General features: G+C 46.9%; 1 protein-coding gene across 2 annotated transcripts in view; it reads left to right on the top strand.

Moving 5' to 3' along the window:
* FAM193A (family with sequence similarity 193 member A) overlaps nucleotides 1-16,306 on the top strand; it is a 170,148-nt gene that overhangs the window by 84,835 nt on the left and 69,007 nt on the right. Inside the window, exons 3-5 of one of the 2 annotated variants that reach the window (XM_057546530.1) lie at nucleotides 10,732-10,874; nucleotides 11,212-11,379; nucleotides 14,432-14,666. In XM_057546530.1, coding sequence (XP_057402513.1) covers nucleotides 10,732-10,874; nucleotides 11,212-11,379; nucleotides 14,432-14,666 — 546 coding nt within the window. Of the gene's footprint in view, nucleotides 1-10,728; nucleotides 10,875-11,211; nucleotides 11,380-14,431; nucleotides 14,667-16,306 lie in introns of both variants that reach the window. The other variant, XM_057546529.1, reaches the window with a different exon arrangement.

Raw genomic sequence — 16,306 nt, 5'->3', positions numbered from 1 at the left:
AGAAGTTGTCTTGATATTCACATTCCATGCTGAAGCCAAGCAAAGACCCGTCAAAGGCGTGACCCGCTCTGTGCAGGAGAAATTCAGACAGGCAAAGAGGTGGGATGGTTGAGACATTGTGCAGAGACCCACGGGGTGCGGGCCTGACTCAGGAGAGCCTGCCTGCACTTAGTTGTCAGAACCAGGCTGTGTTGAATTTAGCAATTTGGTTTCAGCAAATCATCCTTTTTTTTTTTTTTCTCTTTCTTTTTTGGCCCTGCTGCGAGGCTTGTGGGATCTTAATTCCCCGACCAGGGATTGAACCAGCTCTCAGCAGTGAGAGTGCTGAGTCCTAACCAGTGGACCACCGCCAGGGAATTCCCCCATCTGTGTCTTTAAAATAATGTTAATTTGAATTTTAATGATTTTCAGGGGTTTTTGTATTTAAGTTGTAGACCAGCTTGGTTTTTTATAGTTGTAAAAAGGCCTTAAAAACATAAATTATGTTGCATTTTACATTTGTGTTTGTTTAAGTAACAAAAATAGTTTTAAGTCTGGTGTGGGGGAGTGGGAGATGTTACTCTGGAGAATTTTTTTTTCTTTTATTTATTTATTATTTTGTTTATTTATTTATTTATTTGTTTATGGCTGTGTTGGGTCTTTGTTGCTGTGCGCGGGCTTTCTCTAGTTGCGGCGAGCGGGGGCTACTCTTTGTTGCGGTGCGCGGGCTTCCCATTGGGGTGGCTTCTGTTCTTGCAGTGTGCAGGCTGTAGGCACACGGGCTTCAGTAGTTGCGGCATGCAGGCTCAGTAGTTGTGGCTCGTGGGCTCTAGAGCGCAGGCTCAGTAGTTGTGGTGCATGGGCTTAGTTGCTCCATGGCATGTGGGATATTCCCGGACCAGGGCTCGAACCCGTGTCCTCTGCATTGGTAGGCGGATTATTAACCACTGTGCCACCAGGGAAGTCCCTATTTTTTCTTTAAAGGGGCCTGTGTAGCCCTCAGGCATCCTGCCACAAGGATGACTACTTAGCAAATTAATATTCTACTTTTCTGTTTTCAAGGTTGACTGATGTATAAAGGCTCTGTTTTGGTTGTGGACATTAGCATTTGTGTCTGTGTTCACTTATATATTGTTAAAATGTAAGTCTTGCATTTTACACTAAGGAGCCAGGTTCTCTTAATAGTTACCATGACCACAGTTCTAATCAAAGGCATATAGTTCCAATTTAAACCAACCATTTAAGGGTTTGCTAATAGTTGTCCTTATCTCGAATGTTTGCTCTGTTGAGTCTTGGTTCATAATGCAAACATATAAAATTCCTTTGTAATGAACCTCATGAAAGTGGTTGTGCTAATAAAATGTGTCACTGCTACCATGAATTGTCAGATCGAGAGGGCAGAACTTGAGTCAGCCTCACAGAAAGATAATCTGAATGGTAGTCTTTGGCTTTTTTAGCTTAAAATAATACTTTTAAGTCCTATCCATGTTCTTGCATGTATCAGTAGTTAATTATTTCTGAGTAGTGTTCTGCTGTATGGATGAACCACAGTTTATCCATTCGCCAATAGAGGGACATTGGTGTTTCCTGGTTTGGGCTATCATGAATAAAGCTGCTGGTAACATTTGAGTACAAGTCTTTGTTTGGACAGAGTTCATTTCTCTTTGATAAATACCTAGGAGTGGAATTGCTAGGTTGTGGGTAAGTGTATGACTAACATTATAAGGACCTCTCATGCTATTTTCCAAAATGCTTATACTGTTTCCCAGCCGCGTATGAGAGTTCTCCTTTGTATCTCCATCCTCACCAAGGTTGGATATTGATAGTCATTAATTATGGCCAGTCTAATAATGGCTTACAGTGTTATCTCATTATGGTTTTAAATTGCATTTTCTTAATGACTTGTTGAGCATCTTTTCATGTGCTGATTTTCTGTCTCTTTGGTGAAGTGACTGTTCAAACCTTTTGCATATTTTTAATTGGGTGGTTTATCTTACTATTGAGTTGCCAGAAATCTCTATATATTCTGAATACAAGCCTTTTATCAGGTATGTTTCTCAGATATTTTCTCCCAGTGTGGTTCGCCTTTTCATTACATAACACTGTTGTTGTTGTTGTTTTTAATATTTATTCATTTATTTTGGCTGCACTGGGTCTTAGTTGTGGCATGCAGGATCTTTGTTGCGGCATGTGGGATCCTTTAGTTGCGGCATGCGGGCTTCTTAGTTGCTGCATGCATGCGGGATCTAGTTCCCTGACCAGGGATCGAACCCAGACCCCCTGCATTGGGAGCACGGAGTCTTACCCACTGGACCACCAGGGAAGTCCCAATAACACTGGTTTTTGAACATCAAAAATTTTTAATTTTGGTCAAGTCCGGTTCATCAATTTTTAAATGATTTGGGCTTTTTGTGTTCTGTACAAGAAATCTTTGCTACCCAAAGTTTATAAAGATTTTTTGCCCTGTGTTTTTTTCTAGATGTCTTATAGTTTGAGCTTCTACATTTGATCCTTGATCCATTTTGAGTGAAGTTTTGTATCTTTTGTGAAGTAAGGGTTGAGGTTCATCCTTGTATATGGACATCCAGTTGTTCAAGAACTATTGTTGAAAATGCTATTTTTCCTCATTGAAAGACCTTGGCATCTTTGTCAAAAATCAGTTGATGCTGTATGTGTGGGTCTACTTCTGGACTTCCACTCTACATGTATACCCATGCTTTTGCGTGGGTCTACTTCTGGACTTCCACTCTACATGTATACCCATGCTTTTGCCAGTACCATACTGTCCTGATTCCTGAAGCTTTTTATAGTAAGTTATGAAATTAGGTAGTAAAGATCCTCAGGCTTTGTTCTTCTTAAAAAGTGTTTGGCTGTTCTAGGTCCTTTGCATTCCCATATAAAGTTTAGAATCATCTTGCCAGTTTCTACAGAAAAACCCACTGAGATTTTAACTGGCACTGTGTTGAGTCGATAGACCAATTTGGGGAGAAATGACATCAAAATAATATTGAGTCTCCCACTCCATGAACATGATATGACTTTTCATTTATTTCGTTTTTAAGTTTATTCTTAGAATAGTTTTGTAGTCTTCAGTGTGTAGGCTTTGCACAGTGTATTGAAACATTTCCAAAGCATTTCATCTTTTTCTTGCTATTTTAAATGGTACTTTTAAAAAAATTTCAGTGTCCAATCATTTATTGCTAGTATATAGAAGTGTAACTGTTTTTTGTATATTGACCTTATATCCTGTGAAGATTCATTTATTTTTAAAATTATTTATTTATTTTTTTGACTGCATTGGGTCTTAGTTGCGGCACACGAGATCTTTTGTTGTGGCACGCGGGCTCCAGAGCACATGGGCTCTGTAGTCGTGGCGCCCGGGCTTAGTTGCAGAGTTGTAGTTTGTGGCACGCGGACTGTCTAGTTGTGGTGCGTGGGCTCAGTAGTTGGTGGCGCCCGGGCTTAGTTGGCCCGCGGCATGTGGGATCTTAGTTCTCCAACCAGGGATTGAACTTGTGTCCCCTGCATTGGAAGGCGGATTCTTAACCACTGGACCACCAGGGAAGTCCCACGATTCATTTATTAATTCTAGTGGTCTTTTGGTAGACTCTGTAGGATTTTCTACGTAGTTGATCACATCATCTAAAAATAATGTGTTTTTTCATTTCCAATCTGTATGTCTTTTTTTTTCTTCTTCTTTATTCTGTTGGATGGAACCATCAGTGTGATGTTGAATAGAAGTGGTGTGAGCAGACATCCTTCCCTGTTCCCAGTGTTAAGGGGAAAGCATTTAGTTTTTCACCATTAAGTATAGGAGTAGAATCTTGTAGATCAGGTTGGAGAAGTTTACTTCTGTTTTTAGTTTGCTGAGAGTTATCATGAATGGATATTTAATTTTGACAAATTCTCTTCCTACAACTATTAAGATGATCATAGAGCTTTTCTTTTTTAGTTTGTTAACAAAATTAATTATGGTGATTTTTGAAATGTTGAATGAACCTTGCATTCCTGGGATAATCCACACTTGGTTGTGGTGTATTATCTTTTTTATAGATTGCTGTATTGGATTTGCTAATGTTTTTCTAAAGATTATTGCATCTGTGTTCATGAAGGATATTAGTCTCTAAGTTTTTTGTCTGACAATATCTTTGTGTGGTTTTGGTGTCAGGGTAATATTTGCCTTTTAGAATGAGCTGGGAAGTATTCACTCTTCTTTAATTTTCTGGAAAAGGTTGTGTAGAATTGGTATTATTTCTGCCTTAAATGTTTGGTAGAATTCACCAGTGAAGCTGTCTTGACCTAGAATTGGCATTATTGGGAAGGTTTTGAACTGTGAGTCCAATTTAGTTAGTAAAGATTGTCTTTCTTCATGAGTGAGCTTTGTTAATTTTTGTCTTTAAAGAAATTTCACAGTATATGCAAGTCAAGTCGTTTTGCTGTACATTTTAAACATATACTGTGATATATGTCAATTGTATCTCAGTAAAACGGGGGGAAAAAAGAAATTCGCCCTTTTTATGTCAAATATATTGGTATGAAGTTGTTCAGAATATTCCCTTGTTATTTTTTAATTTTTCACAGGATCTGTAGTGATTGTGTGCCCTCCCTTTCATTCCTGATATCAGTTGTTTGGGTTTTGTTTTTGTCTTTTTTTCCCTAATAGCCTGGCTAGAGGTTTATCATTTTTATTGATCTTTTCAATAAAAGGGAAAAGAACCACATTTTGGTTTAATTGATTTTCCATTTTCTATTTTATTAATTTCTGCTCTTAGGTTTATTCTTTCTTTCTTTCTACTTTATACTTAATTTGTTATTCTTTTGGTTTCTTAAGGTAGAAGTTTACATCATTGATTTGAGACCTTTCTTCTTTTCTGATACGTGTTTTATTCCCTAAAATTCTATCTAAGCATTCCTTTAGCTGCATGCCACAAATTTCGATATGTTGTGTTTTTCATTCTGTTCAAAATATTTTATACTTACTCTTAGTATGATTTATCCTTTGACCCATGGGTTATTTAGAAGTGTGTTTTTTAACTTCCTTATAATTTGGTGTGTTTTCTAGATATCTTTTTTTAAATTGAGGTATATGTATATATATGTATTTTTTAATTTGGCTGTGCCGCGCAGCTTGAGGGATCTTAGTTCCCCGACCAGGGATCAAACCTGGGCCCTGGCAGTGAAAACGCTGAGTCCTAACCACTAGATCACCAGGGAGTTCCCAGAATTAAGGTATAATTGACATACAACATTCTATTAGTTTCAGGTGTACAACATAATGATTCAGTATTTGTATATATTGCAAAATGATCACTGCAGCAAGTCTAGTTAACGTCCATCATCATACATAGTTACAAAAACAGTTTTTTTGTGTGTGATGAGGACTTTTAAGATATACTCTCTTAGCACCTTTCAAATATGCAGTAGAGCGTTATTAACATAGTCACCATGCTATACATTAGATCCTCTTGACTTATTTATTTTATAAATGGAAGTTTGTACCTTTTGACCTTCTTTTTATTACTATTATCATTGTAATCAGAGAACGTACTTTATATGATTGAATTTTTTTTTAATGTGTTGACATTTGTTTTATGTTCAGTCTTGGTTAATGTTCCATGTGCACTTGAAAGAATTTGTGTTCTGCTGTTGTTGGGAAGAGTGTACTGTGAGTGTTAGTGAGATCAGATTGGTTGACGGTGGTGGTCATGTTGGCACCCTTTCTGATGTTTCCGTCTAGTCCAGTTATTGAAAGGAGTGTTGAAATTTCCAGACGTAATTGTGGACTTTTACATTTATCCTTTTAATTCCTGCCTCGTGTATTTTGAGCTCTGTTATTAGAGTGCTTACTCATTTAGCATTGTTATTGCTTCTTGTTGAATCAGTCTCATTGTCATTATTATTTTATCATCATCATATTCATCATCTCCTTCACTGGTGCCAATATTCCTTGTTCTGAAGCCAACTTTTGCTGATACTAATACAGCCACCCAGCTTTTTTTGGTTAGTGTTTGCATGGAATTTTTCTTCTAACCTTTATTTTCAACCTATTTGTGTCTTTGTAATCTCCTGTAGAAAACATAGTGGCTCTTGCTTTTTAATCCAATCTGACCATCTCTGCTAACAATTGGAATATTTATTTCCATTTAATGTAATTATTGATAGTTTGGATTTAAATATACCATCTTGCTTTTTTTTTTTTTAACCCCTATTTTTCCCATCTGTTGTTTGCTGTTCTTTACTTCTTTTCCTTCTTTTCATTTTGATTAATTGAATATTTTTCTTTCTTTCTTTCTTTTTAAAGATTTATTATTTATTTTTATTTATTTATTTTTAGCTGCATCGGGTCTTAGTTGCAGCATGCAGGATCTTTATTGAGGCACACAGGCTTCTCTCTAGTTGTGGTTTGTGGGTTTTCTCTTCTCTAGTTGTGGCATGCAGGCTCTAGGGCGCGCGGGCTCCGTAGTTGCGGCACATGGGCTCTCTAGTGGAGGTGCGCGGGCTCAGTAGTTACGGCTCGTGGGCTTAGTTGCCCCGTAGCATGTGAGATCTTAGTTCCCCGACCAGGGGTCGAACCTGCGTCCCCTGCATTATAAGGTGCATACTATACTACTGGACCACCAGGAAAGTCCCCGAATATTTTTATGACCCTGTTTTACCTCTTCTTGGCTTATTACCAGTATCACCTTGTTTCATAATTTTTAATGGTTCTAGAGTTTACAGTATGTATCTTCAACTTTTCAGCCTCTACTTTCAAAGAATATTATGTACTTAAATGTAGTGTAAGAACCTTTCTATATTGTACTCAGAGCACCACCATTTTTTGTGCTAGTATAGTCATATATTATTTGCATACCTATTGTAAACTTTACCAGATTTTTATTATTTTTGCTTTAAATAGTTAACTTTTTTTTTCATATCTCTCTATAGACTTTATACATATTTTAATGGCTGCAGAGTATTCCATCATTCTGATATCATAGTTTGCTTAGTCTCTCTCTTATTTTTGAAGTAGAGTTGATTTACAGTGTTGTGTTAGTTCCTGGTGTACAGCAAAGTGAGTCAGTTATACATACATATTCTTTTTTCATATTCTTTTCCATTATGGTTTATTACAGGATATTGAATATAGTTCCTTGTGCTATGCAGTAGGACCTTGTTTTTTATCTATTTTATGTATAGTAGTTTGTATCCACTAATCCCAAACTCCTAATTTATCCCTCTCCCTGCCCACCCCCCCCCTCCCAGGTTATCTTTTTAAAAGAGTTTACAAATGAGAGGGGTCTTTGGCCCACATCTTTATCATGTGTGGTCCTCTTCATTCCTCTGGGTAGCCCCTCATCTCCACTTGGGGCCATTTAACTGGAACTGCCTTTAACATTTCTTGTCGTGCAGGGAAGCTTCTGTTTGTCTGACTGAGAGCTTTTATTTTGCCCTCATTTTTAACCGATACTTTTGTTCAGAATTCTAGGCTGTAGGTCAGGTCTTTGCTGCCCAACCCGTTTCTGATGCAAAGTGGCGTTGTTGTTCTTCTCTTTGCTCCTGTAGACGGAAGGGGTGGTTTCCTCTACCTGCTTCTCAGCTGTGTACTTCTCACTGGTGTTTAGCAGTTTTGCTCTGTGTGCCTTGGTTGTTAGCTTTGGTTTATTGTGCTTGGGATTGCAGGAGCTTTTAAGATATGTCAGTTTACAGTTTCATCAAATTTGGGACATCTTCAACTGTTTATTCACTTAGCCCCTTTTTTCCTGGGACACAGTTACCTGTGTGTTAGACATCTTGATTTTGTCGTACAAATGCTTTGTTTTTCTCAATCCTGTTTCTCGCTGTGCTTCATTTGGATATTTATTTTTATTACTTGTCTTCAGGTTTATTGATATTCTGCTGGGTATAATCTGCTCTTAAGTCTATCTCATGTATTTTTTTCTTTCAAGATATTTTTTATTTTCTATCTCCAGAAGTTCCATTTGCTTATTTTTACATCTTTGGTCTCTCACCTCATCATGTTTGTTTTCCTCTACTTTCGTGAACATATGGAGTTTATTCATAGTCTCCAGTTCCAGATTCTTGTCTGTTGGTTGCATCGTCTCTGTTACTTGGGGGTCTGTTTCTGTTGATTGGTTTCCCTCCCGGTTATGTGTTGTATTTTCCTGCCTCTTGGCTTTGTTATTGGATGCTGGACATTGTACATTTCACATTGTTGAAGTGTTGGATTTTGTTGTATTCTTTTAAACTGTGTTGGACTTGGGCAGAACATAGTAACTGAAGTTAAATCTGTCTAAGATGCGCACCGTAAGGTGACACGTTTAAGGACTTACCATATGGTCGCCATGTGCCCTATTTTGAAAGGTCTAAAACTTCCTCCCATGTCAGTAGGAAAGGTTACTTTTTCACGTTCTTGGCTGCTGCTCTGAGTCTGTCCAGGGTACCCGGCAGCATCGTTGGTGCTCGTGTGCAGTGGCAGGCGGGTCAGAACGGGTCCTGCTCTCACGGAACTGATCTTGTGGTGGTGAAGACAGGTCAAAAACAGGAAAACCCCAGGAATTCAGATAGCAGTTTGTGATGTCAGAGATTAGCCAGGGTGACCAAGGTCAGGAGGCGGCAGCACACCACTGATGTGAACAGGGTCACCTGAACGTGGAGAGTGATGAGCTAGTGACAGGAGACCCGTGCCCAGACCCGAGAAGGGAGCTCTAAGGCTGCAGTCGTGGCGCCTCCAGGGAGCAGCCACTCCGGGTCAGGGGAGGGCTCGAGGACACAGTTGGAGCAGCGGGGCTGCTGGAAGGCTGAAGCAGCGGCTGGCGGGCTCGCCGGAGCGGGGGCTGCACCCAGTCCCTCGGCCTCCGAGCGGTAGGAGTGGGCCAGTGCAGCCGGGAACCAGGAGGGAGGCCTCTGCCGAAGAGGCCAGGTGCCGACCACAGCAGAGGAGCAGTGTTTGCAGGGCAGAAAGTGGTGGGTTTGGAGCTGAGACGCAAGAATTGAGAACTGGTTCAACCAGCCCCCCTGAGTAGGTATCTTTTTGCTGAGGCGTGATTGATGGAGAGAATTCTTCTTTTGTCGGAAGCCATTCAAAGGCTTAGTAGATTAGCGCTCTGGGTGAAGGGAGCAAGTGCAGTGAAGTAAAAGCAGATGTTGGTCCTGGCCAACCTGGAAGACAGCGGGAAGACATTGAGAGTCTATTCAAGTGGTGTGGGAGGGTCTTTGCAGGGATGTGTATGGTCTCATTCGTACGTTGAACACCACTCTGGCTGCTGCTTGGAGAATGGACCCTCGGTGTGCAGGGTGGCTGTAGCACCGTGGTATCCAGGCCTGGGGTGGGTGACAGTGGCCTCGGCTGGGCTGGACACGTGGGTGGAGTGTGGGTGCGTGTGGGGTGGGGGCAGGGCGCGCAGCCTCGCCGCTCTCGGGGAGCAGCCTGCTTCCTCCACCACCGCCTCAGACCCGTCTCGTCTGACCGCCCGTGCCTGCCCCTCGCTGACTTGTCAGTCAGACCCGTGGCCTCTCCAGTCACAGAATCAGCATTGTCTCATTTTCAGGAATGCATGTCCCATCTGCAGAAAGTGCAAGTGTCTCATCTGGTTCAGAGCTTCTCCCTCAGCTTCCGTGAGTGACGTCGGCGTCACCCAAGGGCATGTTGCGGGGCTGGAGGGCAGCGGTGCCTGTCCTGCGGCCTTCCCCTTGCCACCCCCGCTCTTCCGTTCTTTGCTGGTCTCTCTGTGGTCCCCTCTGGCGCCCAGGCCCTGCGGTCCTCACAGGTGGTCCATGGCGGGTGGCTCTTGCCCGTCGGAGGCCCTGTTGAGGTTTTCCTAGGCCTCAGTCGAGACCTTGCACTGGACTGCCTGCTGGGGACTGTGTGGCACCCCCGTCCCCGCTGTGCCTCTGCCCCGGTGTAACTCCGGGGTCCGCTCCCCCAGCAGGAACGTTTTCGGGCTGGGGGCTGTTCTTTGGTGACGGCGCAAGCTCTGCCCTCGGCTTGGGGGTGGCTCCCCGGCTCCTGGCCCCCCCACTGGGGGATTTTCTTGTGCTTCATCCAGCAGCGGAGGGGGTGGGGCCGCAGGTGCGGGGGTTGGCACCCGGCTGAGGGCTGAGCCGGGCTCGTCTCGGAGCCTTTACACTTGACCTGACGGTGCCGGGAGGAGGAGCGATGCTGTCCTCCCTCCGGGAGCCTCTCCCGTGACTCGGCCCTTCTCTTCAGGCCACTGGGGCGCTGGCTGGAGCTGGGACGTGCAAGCACCTTCCTGCACTGTGTGGGGGTCCTCAGCCCTAAACCTGGAGCCCACGTCCCCGAGGGACCAGGTGGCGGCTGTGCGGGTCGTGGGACCGTGTTCTGAGGCAGGGGGAGGTGAGGGGTCGTGATCTCCATGGCGGCCTCTGGGTGGCAAGGTCTGAGCCCACTTCCTCCTGGATGTTGTGGGGCAGAGGCTCAGGTTTCTGCGGAGTGGTGTCCCCCGGGATGGTGGTTGCAGGTACCAGTTAGGGCACTGGGAGTGAATTGCTCTTTTTTAATGTATGAAGGAGATTCATGGACCGTCCTCATGTGGTTGTGATGTGACTATCAGAAGGTAAAAAAATAATCGATTCCAGACAAAATTCTTGGGTGTCAGAGAGAAAGTTTCCTATGTAGTGTCGGTTGAAATATTTTCTTTTTGGTGTGTAGGTTTTACATTTTTTCTAAAAGGCATTGTCCCAAACAGTTAGTAACGGATTTGGGCCGTGAGCATTACTCATAATGAGTCTGTCCTCTTTTCTCTAAAGCAGGGTCAAGACTTCCTTCTTCACTCCCCGCTTGGCGGCTCGCAGCCCGAGGCCGGTGGCGGGAGGCTCACCCTGGGTGCCCAGCCGTTGCCCACGGCCGCCCCCTCGGACACCGCGTGCGCCTGCGAGGCCTGCAGCGAGCGCAGGTACGGGTATGGGGGACCCTCCGCCTGCGGGGGGTGGGGTCCTCCTTCGTTGCTGCCCTTGAGGACTGGTGGGAGGAGGCACGTCCTCACAAAGGGCGGGAGCCTCCCCGAAATAGTTAGGGTCTCGGGTCGATGGATGCCTCCGACTTGGGGGCTGGGGAGGCCGTCACCGCCGCTGCCAGAGGACTGGGAAGAGGAGCTGGACGCGCGGGTCCTGATTGGCCTCTGGGCCCGGCTCGGCCGAGGCGGACCAGGGCCCATGGGAGCCTTGACGGCCAAGGGCCCTGGGGGCTGTGCCGGGGCTGATGGCGCCGGTCCTGTGGGCGTTTGTCCCCAGGGAGATTTCGGCAGAGGCGGAGCGGGAACCTCAGCAGCTGCAGAACTACTGGTCGGAAGTGCGCTACACGGTCCGCTGCATCTACCGGCAGGCGGGCACCCCGCTGGCGGACGACCAGGACCAGTCTCTGGTGCCCGACAAGGAGGGGGTGAAGGAGCTCGTGGACAGGTGCGTGTTGCCCGGGCGCGGCCCTCCCCCACCAGCCGCCCACCCGGGCCTCCCCTCTGCTCAGGGGGACTCCCCTCTCGGGGTTGGGAGAGCTTGTCCCGCGAGCTCAGCCCCGGGCACGTGGCAGGCCTGCAGCAGACGGGCTGGGTGAACTCTCAGATTCTCATTCTGATGGAAGGCTTATTACCTGTGTAATGAAAGTGAATGGACGTACTTCTCTCATTCCTTAGTGTGTTGAGGCTGGACAGTAGGACTCCTTTTGGGCACTTGCTGAGCACTTTCTCAGGCACTCCTGCTTTATTGCCCCATGGAGGAGAGGCAGTTATGCTGCTTAGGAGATGAGAAAACCGAGGCCCCGTGAGGTACGGTGGTGGATGGAGAGCCAGTTGTCACAGGCCTGTTCACACAGGTGCTTCTCACTGGGCGGGGCTCACGGCAGGGCGCGCTTGCGCAGGCGGAGACCTTGTGCTCAGTGACAGCACAGAGTTTGAAGTGGGTGTAATTTTTATTCTTCCTTAGAGTTTGTACCATGTTTTTCCTCTTTTTAGAGATGTTCCAAATAAAAGCGGTAAATTTGAGCGAGACATTCCATGAACTGATTCTCATTTTGGTCTTTTTTTCACGTTTTGCATGCAGCCCCTTTGGAGTTCTGTAACCTCTTGTTCGCTGTGCTGTAGAGTTCATCCTGGAGATGGGTGTGGTGACTGGCTGTGGGCTGTATTAACTAGTTAGTGATTCGGCCGGTGTGTTTAGGGTTTGACTACATGAAATGGCTCTAGGTGGTGTGTGCCTTTTTTAGAAGTTAGGTTTCCTAGTGAATATTAGGAAAGTATATATAACCTGCATGTCACACTTGCAGCTTCACAGCTTGTGAATGCTTAGGAAGAGGCCAAAGTAAAGTAAGAGACAATTGAAAGGAAATGCTCAGTAAATAATTGTTCAGATGGGGTGTTATGGCAGAGAGGTTTGGGAAACAGCAGTATTCTAGTAATGAAACATACCGTTAAGAATGGAAAAATTCCACGCCCCCATTTGAGGTCTGGGTATATATGTGTCACATGTTTTTCACACGTTTTACGTGTACTACGTTTTTCCTAGTCTCCATGTCTAAGGACCCTTCTCTTGTTGTCTGAGTGCCAGTACACACGAGGAAGGGCTGTCTGTAAAGCCTTAAGGCACCACTAGGACCTGTGCAGCTGGCGGCGATTCTCCTTTGCCCCTTTCCGTGGCCCTCGGCGTCCTGCTGCTCCGCCTCCCTCCCCCCCCACCCCGCCCCCCATTTTCACACATCGTCACTGCGTTCAGCCACACCGCTCGGCTCTCATGCCGTCCTCCACAGACCTGCTGGTTTCTGCTCTTCGCTCGGTCTGGAATGTTCTTCCTTGCTCAGGGTTTTTTTTCCTCCCTTCCATCCTTCACTTTAGACTTCAGAGTCACCGCCTCGAAGAGACCACCTGACCTAAACTCCGAGGGGCCTCCCCCATCATTCTTTATCAACCCTTCCCTTCTTTTTTATCGTGTTGCTGCCACTACCTGGAATGACGCTCTGTATGTGCATGTGCTCTGAGCATCCGGTGGCCTGAGAGTTTGTTTTCCTGGCGTCTTCCTGCTGTGGCTTTGACACAGCCGCCGGGGCCAGTGCTTGTTTAACGCACGGCTGGGTGAGCTCCCACAGCACCTTCATCTTCCTGCCCCTTGGCCGCAGCACTTTTTACAAGTCTACTTGCAAAAGTACCATGTGGTCATGTCATTAAATTTATAAGATACAGAAATGGACAAAGAAATAAAATGCAATGCATGTCTAATTCCAGCAGGCGAAGAGAACCAAGAAGGAGGCGTCCAGTCTCCTCGTAAGTTCGATTGTCCCTGTGTCATTTTGAGTCTTCTGTGAGTTTCCTTTAAGAGGTGAAATACATTCTGTTTCAGAGAACAGTTGCTATACTAGTAATTAAAATTATGATTGTCATGCTAAGCTAAACAATTAATATATCTATATCTGAAGTAGACTCACCACAGTGGGGGTCCCATCAGTTCTTACTGTTTCTCTGGCCACGTTTTTTGTAAGGCTACACAAGTTCCATTTTCACTCGGCTCTTGTCTTTTACAACCTAGGTAGTGTGGTGACTTAGAAGTGGAATAGGTGACAACTTACAGTCTTCTCTTTTGACCCAGCGTGGTGCCCAGAGGTGAAAGGATCCGTTATCCAAATCCAGGAACTACAGCTTAATGTATTTTACAGCTTGTGTGCTGAGGTCACAGTGGTTCCTCCTGGTGATGGGCTCTAGACGGGTATTGGAGTTGTCGCTTCAGTGGTTGTAGATTTCTGTCTGGAGGCTCCTCGGAAGTGCACAACTGAAGCGAGTGGTCACTTTAAACATAGTCATGCCAGTTACTATAGAACAAGTTGGTAAAAGTTGATGATCTCCAAGTTAGGGAAGAAATTCATGAAAATGATTATTGCTGTGTGGCCTGATTGGGGCATGTATTGATTTGTTGTCTCTGATCTTCAGCTTACACATTTTACCTTATCGCTTTTATTATTTTTTGGTGGGATGATTTAAAAGGAGATATACTGTCTGTAAAGTTTCTTCTGATTATGAGAATAGTAGAAGAAGCCCACTTGGATCAGATACTGAATTCCTAGGAAGAAGAAAGAGCAGCCCACTCCCGTGCTGCAGCCCAGGTGTCACCTCTGGGGGCCGTGGCTTTTCACCTGTCCGCATATAAGCGTTCAGAGATGAGTGCTGGGGTCTCCCGGGCTCGGCAGTTCTGTGGCCCCCGCGCGGCTCGGCTGTACCCGCTCTGCCACCTGCTGGCTGCCTGAGTCCCGGGACTCGCCCAGCCACCTGGCTTCGCGTCTGACCCGGCGTCGCCTCGGGGGTTGACAGCGAGCTCTCAGTGGGCTCCGGTCGCTGCCTTTTGGCCAGTGACTCTGTGACTCCCCCTCTGTCGAGCGGGCTGACTGTGAGAAGACGGCGGTTGTCATTAGGTGGGCAGCCCCGGGGTCCCAGGGTCCCCCTGTGGGCGAGTGGTGACTCTCTCTCCTGTGCAGGCTCTGCGAGCGGGACCCCTACCAGCTGTACCAGCGGCTGGAGCAGCAGGCCCGAGAGTACGTGCTAGAGATGAAGGTCCGGCTCCTGCGGCAGCTGTCGGCTGCGTCCAGGGTGAAGTCGCCGTCCGCCCTGCAGGGCCCCCCGCAAGCGCACCAGTTCATCTCCCTGCTCCTCGAGGAGTACGGTGCCCTGTGCCAGGCGGCGCGCACCATCAGCACCTTCCTCGGCACCCTGGTGAGTCGACTACGTCCCCTGCCCGGGGCGGGGGCGGGGGGGTCTGGAGGCCCGGCGCGCCCCTTCCCTCCTCCGAGATGTGCAGGCGGGGCTAGGGGCCTGATTCCTCTCCTCTTTCTCTCCCCTCTGGACTTGGCTGCTGGATGAAAGCGGAAATACTGCTTGGGGACCTTGGGGGCTGGGGGCACGGTGTGGGGACCGTGTGAGGTGAGGGCCGGAGTGGGTGACAGTAGGAAGGAGACAGAGGAGTGGCTGTGCTGTGAATTCTGCAGATGGGGGCTGTGTTCTCAGGGGGAGTGCAGAGCATGGGGACGGCAGGGCACCTGTGTCCCCCCCGGCTCGCAGTCACTGATCTACTCACCAGCCCAGCGCTGGGCTGAGCGTAGGTTATAGAACCACGTAAGACGCCGATCCCTGTGGGCGGTCTCTGACCGCCTCAGAAGGGAAATGACCACAGCTGGGTGGACGGAGGCCTCTGGTAGAAACTCAGTTCCTGGGCCTGGTCCTCGACAGCCTCAAGCGCACCTGCCGGCTGGAAGGAGGGACAAGCCGTCTTTGCTTTCTCGACTTACTAATAGTCTGTGGAGTTTCTCATCATCACTCAAATTTTATTATTAAGTGAGACTTCATTGGGCTGGTTTTGGGTGCTTTCTTAGTGGTAAAACTGCATTTTAAAACAAATGCAGTGACCAGTGGTTCCGAAGGTTTTAAGCGTAAGGTCTTTATGTGACTCTAAAGTCGATAGACCTCGACAGAAAAACTAACCAATTTTGCAGGTAGTTTCGGGGGGTTCACAGAGCTCCTCAAGCGGCATCACTTCAGTAGAGCATTGCCGTTCCTGCAAGTGAGTCCTGAAAACCTCGAGGGAAGCACCCGCCGTGAGAAAAGGAGCGGGTGAATGCATGGGCGGGCGGTTACCCTGTTCAGCACCGAGCCTGAGGGGCTGACCCCCGGGCGTCCCAAGCAGCACCCACCCCCGGCTCACTGAATGTCTCCCTGTCCTCCAGAAGCCCAGCTCCCCTGCCGCTTGCTCTGTGCCAGCACTGGCCTGAGCCTGGGAGCAGTGCGGAGAGCTGCTGCAGCCCCCCAGCCAGCCAGGGCCACCTCCGCCTCACCCTCCTCGGCCGCTTAGAGCGCACGCCGTCTTCCTCAGCCACCAGAAAATAATGTGGACCATGTTTACTGAGCATCAGCTCTAAGCTCAAAATACAGCTGTTTGGTCAGTGATCTATTTCACTTTCTTCGCACGTGGAGATACTCACTTTGGTTTCCAGTGAGACACCACAGCAGTAACCTGGACTCGCCCTTCCTCCAAGGGAGACAGCTGAACTCTGGATAACACAGGCTAAAACAAGGTAGAATCTTTTAAAACGCATTGCTGACTTGGCATGAAAGGCAAGAAGCCTTGGAGGAAAAAACAAATCGAAAGCTGGTGGAATCCTGAGAAAGTCATGTGCTCAGAAGCCAGCATCCCCTCCAAAGATTTCTTCTCGTCCTGGGACATAGGAGGTACAGCCTAGCTCCAGCACATAATGCTGGGACCACCGATGATCACAGCCTCTGTGAGGGGGCAGGAGAGACCCTGCCCACAGGAGGGACAGCAAGGGCCTGTGCCGAGGGTGACCTTGGCAGGGCTGGGG

The sequence above is a fragment of the Balaenoptera acutorostrata genome, chromosome 5, assembly GCF_949987535.1.
Source record: "Balaenoptera acutorostrata chromosome 5, mBalAcu1.1, whole genome shotgun sequence".
NCBI classification, from domain to species: Eukaryota; Metazoa; Chordata; class Mammalia; order Artiodactyla; family Balaenopteridae; genus Balaenoptera; species Balaenoptera acutorostrata.
Note: the sequence above shows the minus strand (reverse complement) of the source record. Positions and strands in the feature narration are given on the sequence as shown.